Genomic DNA, 7500 nt, shown 5'->3' with positions numbered 1-7500 from the left:
AAGGCTTCAGTAAATCGTATCTCATTCCAGGTTACAGAGCTTCATCTTCCTCATCGCTTCAGATTAGCGTGTAGTTTATTGTTTCAGACGTCATCCTGAACTGTGCATTTATATCCATATAGAAGCCTAGATGACATTTAAATGCAAACATACACACATTCACACGCTGACACGATGATATATAATGTGCATAATAAATGTTGAGGCCCGAGGTTTGTTATTGTTTTAATTCCTCATAATACGATAGTTGTTTGGTTGCTATGGTTACCAATCTGACAGGATTGGAATGAATCTTTTTCTGTGAAATAATTAATGAATTATTTATACCTTTGCCATAATTTAATAAGAAAAATGCTAGAAAATAGTCACCCAACTTTTACAGGTGAATTGTATCTAGTCTGAGAAACAAGTTGCTGTTCTCACTTGAGTTGTAGTCGACGTAAACTGTTTAGCAGCTCTTCAAGATTTAATGTAAACCAGGTTCCACGTTTTTCGAAAGTGATGAAACTCAAAAAAATTTAAAAGCTACATCTTATAGAGAAGTGGTAGCTCAGTGGTGAAGATGTTGGACTCCTGATCAGAAGTTTGAGTTTAAATTCCAGCACTAACAAGCAGCCACTGTTGGGAACTTGAGCAACTCAACTACTTAGTGGTAAAAAGTAAATCTTCTGTCAGCTGCCAAATTCTGACAATCTAAATGTTAAATATAACACCGAAAAGCTAATCATGGATAACAAGCAACACATAAGATTCATTCATTACCATGGTAACATCAACCAAAACAGAAAACTGTTGAAGAGGAAATTGGTGAATAAAATTAGACAAAATTTTTAATTGTGGAAGACGAATAGGGTCATAATCTAGGCAAAAATAATTCTTATACAATGAACTGTGTAATTATTTATATAAAAATTGTAACAATGTAATAAAACAACAGCAAATTCCTTTTGAGTTTTAAGCTGTAATTAAGACGTCTTTGCCATCGTTAATGGTTTTAGTTTTTAGGTTTGTCTAAAAAACATGTAAAATGCCTATTGTATATAATATATCTTATATACAATATATCAGATATCGTTAGAGCTTTAATATCCGATTACAATAAAGTGACATTCTCACTAGAACTAAACACCAGAGTCCACCTTCTCCAGCCTCTACAGTTATTATTCTCCGAATTCTGCATTGTATTTGGTGTATCTGTTGGTTCCTGTTTATTGTGAGTGTCTTTGCGCCACGATTTCCAGATTCTTACGTCCAATTTGTGTACATTCTTTCAGGAAAAGACGAGTGCGCTTAGCCTGAGCAACGTGGCTGGTGTTTTCTACATCCTGGTTGGCGGTTTGGGCCTGGCCATGCTGGTGGCTCTGGTCGAGTTCTGTTACAAGTCGCGCGCTGAGGCCAAGCGCATGAAGGTGGCAAAGAGTGCACAGAATATTAATCCCACTTCCTCGCAGAATTCTCAGAATTTTGCCACTTATAAGGAAGGGTACAACGTATATGGGATCGAAAGTGTAAAAATTTAAGGGGGTAGGATACGCGGCCGTCGAATCTGTGCTATCGTTTCTCCCCCTTCCCCCAGTGCACGCTTTCCATCTACCCCCATTTCCCCTCAGTGTGATAGTGAATGAGGAGATTTTGGACGTAGGTGGATCATATGTAATGCAGTAACGTCTTATTTTCCCCTTCCCAAGCCTCATTACGTCTTCCGTAATGAGTGAAACATTAAACACTTTCCTTCCCTCATCTTTTGTTTGGTTTGATGTGTGTGTGTGTGTGTGTGTGTGTGTGTGTGTGTGTGTGTGTGTCTGTGTGTGTGTGTGTGTGTGTGTGTGTGTGTGTGTGCGTCCAGTTGATCCTCATCATCATCAACATTATCATCATCATCATCAACAAAGTTACTACCCTGTTTTCACGCTAGCAAGTGACAAAGCAACAGGCAACGCTCATTTTCTGTTTATGAACCTTTTTAATTATCACACTATAGTGTGCATCTTCTCCAAAATATCATCTTCAGTATCAGAGATCTCTGGGGTCTCTGGTGAGGGTGTTTATCTAGTACGGTTAGCATGCTTTGCTAATCTAATAAAGCTAACGTTTGATTTGTGCGAAATTTTACAATCTACAAGTGAAAGAAACTCGCTGTTGTCATTTAATTTATAGCAGCAATCAACAGTTTAGCATCTCCGGGAGGTTTATGTAGAACCCTACAGCAGGTTCTCAGCAGAACATCATCTTCAGAACGTGATAAATGGCTGACTATCCATGGAACCACTGAGGAAACGTTTTCTTCCAAGATTACTCACTAAATACAATAAGAAACACTGAAAATATAATCAGACTTAACAAGCAACCGAGATAATTGACATGAAAACCAGAAACTAGAACAGGAAACTGACCATATAAGGAAATCTGTGAAATAAAAGGAAGTAAATGGGTCACGAGGGGTTTGTCACTAGCTAGGTGACGCAGGGTTACCATGATGCCTGTGAGTGTTATTACTGTGATTAACTGGTCGTGTGTATTTACAGTAGTCTAGGTCATGATGTATTTGTTTCCATTTCCATTTTGAACGTTTCTCAACTTCATACTGTATCTGGTTTACATCCACATCAAAAACAGGGGTGGAACGATTTATCAGTATGAGTGTGTATCGTGATAACTGAATTTATATGGGTTATATCAGTTACATGCATGCACTATAAACTAAATGTAGCTCATCAAACCGTCACATGATCTTAATTTGAAGTGCAAAATGTACAAAAAATGTTGATTAAAAAAAGAAAATGTATTTCAATCGTATAAAAAATACTGTAATATTATGTTGCCATGACAACCAGGATTCGTTTATTAACTATGATACATTGACTGAAATACACTATATTAACAAAAGTATTGGGACAGCTGACTTTTCCAGCCATATGTTCTTCTTCACCAAACTGTTTGCATCATACAATTGTATCAGACGTCTTTGGATGCCGTGGCATGAAATGTTCCATGAACTAGGAGATTCAAACCTGTTCCATCATGTCAAAGCCCCTGTGCACAAAGCAGCTCCATCAAGATCTGCTTTACATGGGGTGGAAATATTGGAAGATTCCCTGCTATATGATCTCCAATCCTATAGACTGCACCCCAGGCCTCTTCACCTCACCTCCATCACTACCTGACTTCACCTGAACACCTGAATCAAATCCACACAGAATCCAGTGGAACATCTTCCCAGTAGACTGAAACTCATTACAACAACAAATGAGGACTAGATGTGGAATTGAATGCCCAATATCGATAGCACATATCGATTTAATCAGGTGTCCCCAAACTTTTGTCCTTATAATGTTTCTATCCTGTAATGAATGATTCAAATAGGAATTTTTCAATCACATGTTTGCTGAAAAGAGTTGAAACGAATTCTAATCTTATCAGAGAGTCGTGATAATGTGATGGACGGTTATGTACAAGTCATATCGTTCCACCTCTGGCATCCGTGATAACGGAGAGAAACGGACTTTTCTAAAGCTCAACACTATATTTGTGTGTGTGTGTGTGTGTGTGTGTGTGTTTTCCAGGTGACCTTTTCGGATGCGATGAGGAACAAGGCGAGGTTATCTGTCACTGGGAGCACAGGGGAGAACGGCCGTGTCATGAGTCCCGAGTTCCCTAAAGGCGTCCACCCTGTACCCTACGTAGGGCCCGACGTTGGCATGAACGTCAGTTTAACAGACCTTTCATGAGGGAAAAACCCCCTGCCGAGTGCCTTAAAATGGTTTATCCCGTCCTTTTTCTCTCTCCTTCTGTTTATTTCTCTCTGTCCTTCTATTTGTATTAATATCCTGGGTGAGAGACAGAGGCCATGTTTTAATAGCGAAAAGACATTTATGTCACACACACACACACACACACACACACACACACACACACACACACACACACACACACACACACACACACCTATACACCACAGTGATCTTCGCCTCTAAAAAACACACCTGAAGAGGTGATGAGGTCACTTCCCCTGGTCACGGGTGGGTTTTCTGACGAGCGTGAAATCTCAGCAGCGTCAGTGCTTCTTGTCTAGGCATGTGCAGATAATCACACGTTCCATACAAAATATCATTGTTTTATCACTGTTTTGTCACTTTCCCCAGATAGGCAGCCTTTCTAGGCAGCACTGGAGTTCGAATTATTTTTATACGTTTATAAATCGCGATACGATTTTAACCCCCGCTATTAAATATCAGACCGATATCGCGATTCGGATTCGTTTCTTTTGAATATCTGCACATGCCTAGTTCGTCGTCCATGTCGGCTCGAGCACACTGCGTTCTTTTATTAATAAAACCACAATGAAAAACACAGAAAAAATATTTTCTATGTATTTTCACATACGAAATGCTTTTAAATAAATCTGCTTACATACCGGTTGTGTGTAGAACAACATCATCTCAGTACTGCATACTTTTCAAGATTAGCTCTTAGTTTCATACTTTTTGAAAAGAAAAAAAAAAGACGCCAAATCTATTGCTTATGTAATTTATGAGTGTATAATATTAACATTTCGGTGTTTCTATGGAGATATTTAGCGACGCTTGATCGTTTTTTTGACCGTGGTGCCGCAGATTCTTTTCTGTTCATCTGAATCATGTTTTATTTGTATTTTCACCGATAATCAGGGCAGAGGTTCTGTTATCTTACGGTACGTTACATGTTTTAAAAAAATACGAATAAATGAAAATAGGAATGTGAGAAAAAGGAAAAAAAACAAGTACCTTACTGTATTATTGCCTGATGTTTCGCTGTGAATTCAGTAGACGTATTACACATCGACACGCTCGTCTGTTTCAAATGCCAAATAAGTGAGTGTGCCGAATTTATTCCTGAATATAATGGGAACTGAATCTGTCCTCATTGTGAATGTAGTCGATTCATGATCTCTACGTTTCTGTAACTCTGTACTGTTCCAAGGCCTACGCAGTAATTCGACTATTATAACGATTGATTTCTTTCTAGATAAATTTGTTTTGTACATTTTGTTTTTATTTGTTTACACTAATTGACTGATTCTAAGCAGCGCCCACATGTTTGGTTCACTCAGGAATGGAAGAAACTGAGGGCGGAGCTTGTGATATGCGTAAAGTTGACAAAATAATTGACAATTAATTACTTTAACACACAGATACAATCAAAACAAAAAGGAAGATTGAAGAAGATTGTGCTTTTACGTTTTCTGCTATTCGTCTAATTGCAGTTGCGTTATGAGCAGGAAGTGTGTCCTGATTGGTTATAATGCTATTATGTGCAGGAACTGTGCTCTGATTGGTTGTAATGACGTTATGAGCAGGAACTGTGTTATGATTGGTTGTAATGGCATTATAGGCAGGAACTGTGTTCCGATTGGTTACAGTGGGATTGTAAACAATTATTGCATTGTGATTGGTTATAGTGATATTGATCTGTGATCTGATTGGCAGCTGAGACATTTAAAGCAGAATATGTAGTAAAATCACACTTGGAGAGAGAAGAACAAAGGCAGGGCTTAAAATTGATCATTTGAATGCCACAACATCACATTTAATTATATTCTGTCACTTTTTTTTATCCGTATACTTTTACTTTTGCAACATTTATACGCTCATGTTGAAGAAGAGAAGCATCACAGTAGGCCTGCTTTAATCTTTCATTTGACCTAAAACATTAATAATAATAATAATAATGTGTAACCCTTGGGTTATTTATCTGTTTCATGCCAAACAATAATAAATGATTATAAGTTTATTATAAAAACACAATCCGTACATTTGCACATTTTATGGTTCATGTCTGAATTTTGAATAAAATTTCCAGTTCAATCATTCGTACTTTTCTCATGATAAAAATGATGTTCTTTTACTTTCTAATTGAACGTGTGCTGACTTGTTTCATTTTTTGGAACTCTTTCTGAATAAAAAACGTGACTAATAATGCTGCGTGATTTGTATCATTCGAGTGCTGAAGAAATATTTCAGCTTTTTTATTAACGTGAAAACGTGAGCTCATGTGACATAAATACAAAGAAGTCTGTGAGATGTTTATGATATGAAGTAAATGAGGTTTTGTGCGTAAACAGCAGGCCGGCGGGAAACGTTAAACGGCTGATTTTTTCCGATTGGCTGATCTCGATCCTATAAACATGATGGCTGTTTTTTTCACTAATGTTTGCTGCAATGTGATTTGGCATATTCAGGTCAGTCCCGCTGTTCTCTCGCTTTAATCACTGCACCGGTTTTCTCGCTGTCTCGGGACTTCACAGCACGGCGGCCATGTTTTTCTCACACGCCGCACTTGGCTGGGTTTTACTCGACCACCCGCCTGCTTTCTGACACTTCAGTGCTTTCGTTTCATCTCTCATTTTGCTGGCACTCGATGTTAGATGGAAATAAAATGTTCCATGCAGAATTAATCTGCTGCTGGGAAAAGTAAACGCTAGCAAGGAAAGATCGTGTAATTCACTCGAAACTTAGTGCTAGTCATGGAGGAAATATAGTTAGTGTAAATAGATAGATACTTGTCACGCGTACTTAACAGCACCGTGAAATTATTCCTTCTCCTATCCCAGTGTTGTTAAAATGCAGAGGTCAGAGCACAGGATCAGACATAATACAGCACCCCTGTGGCACAATGGGTTAAGGGCCTTGTTCAGGGGCCCCAAGAGTGGTGGCTTGGTGAAACATATTAACTAAGAAAGTAAGTAATCTACTAATTATTAGTAATCTAATAATTGGTCATTATTAAACAAATGCAGATAAATTAATACATAAAGTATAAATAAATAAATAAATTGCTCCTGATAAATGAATGCAAATAAATAAATAAACACCATCTTTTGGAGCACATAAACAGTGAAGGCCACTCTGCACAGCTGGGGATGGTTTCGCATCAACGCCTTGGGGATCCATGATATTAAGGAGCAACACAGGAGCTTTGAGGATGGATTTGGACTGTAATTCATGTCAACAGTCTGCTACAATGTGCTCAGGACCACCGGTTGCATTTAATCAACAATCGACATTTGGTGTTGAGGATGAGGCTCCTTTTGGAGTTCAAGGATTCAAGAGTTTTTCCTTCACCACAGTCACCACTTTCTCACTCATTAGGCAGAAACTGACAATTATAAGGAACGAACACATACATTCTTTTATTATTGATTTATCTGTAAAGCTGATTAAGGACAATGTTCATTTTCAAAAACACTACTTATAAAAATAAATTAAATTGAATAAATGCATTGCAGCTTGGCTCGGTCTCCTAATGACATAACACAAGTTGTGCAATTTGGACGAACAGGAAGCTATTAGTAACACACTGCTGTGTTTTGAGTAGATAGTGTGGTAGGTTAGGTACAGTATGTGTCTAGCAAAAAAGGATCTTATACATAATCCTGAGCATCACCTAAACCCCAAACCAGCACATAAACAGGCTTAAAGGGACTAATGAGTGTACTGTACTGTACTGTACTGTACTGTACTA

The 7500-nt window shown here is 38.1% G+C and overlaps 2 protein-coding genes across 7 annotated transcripts in view; both read left to right on the top strand.

Annotated features, from left to right (window-relative positions):
- gria2b (glutamate receptor, ionotropic, AMPA 2b) overlaps positions 1-5518 on the top strand; it is a 42545-nt gene extending 37027 nt beyond the window's left edge. For 2 of the 6 annotated variants that reach the window (XR_014536518.1, XR_014536519.1), the window contains exons 15-17: positions 1275-1409; positions 3564-4170; positions 4236-5518. Coding sequence is in view for 4 of the 6 variants with exons in the window: in XM_083559782.1 (XP_083415908.1) it covers positions 1275-1409; positions 3564-3728 (300 nt within the window). In the remaining 2 variants the exon portion in view is untranslated. Of the gene's footprint in view, positions 1-1274; positions 1525-3563 lie in introns of all 6 variants that reach the window. The other 4 variants (XM_083559784.1, XM_083559783.1, XM_083559782.1 and 1 more) reach the window with 2 other exon arrangements.
- Positions 1-7500, top strand: part of lrit3a (info leucine-rich repeat, immunoglobulin-like and transmembrane domains 3a) — an 89166-nt gene that overhangs the window by 40652 nt on the left and 41014 nt on the right. The window lies entirely within an intron of this gene.

Source organism: Silurus aristotelis (assembly GCF_946808225.1).
Source record: "Silurus aristotelis genome assembly, chromosome: 14".
Lineage (NCBI taxonomy): Eukaryota > Metazoa > Chordata > Actinopteri > Siluriformes > Siluridae > Silurus > Silurus aristotelis.
This window is presented reverse-complemented; position numbering and strand designations above follow the sequence as displayed.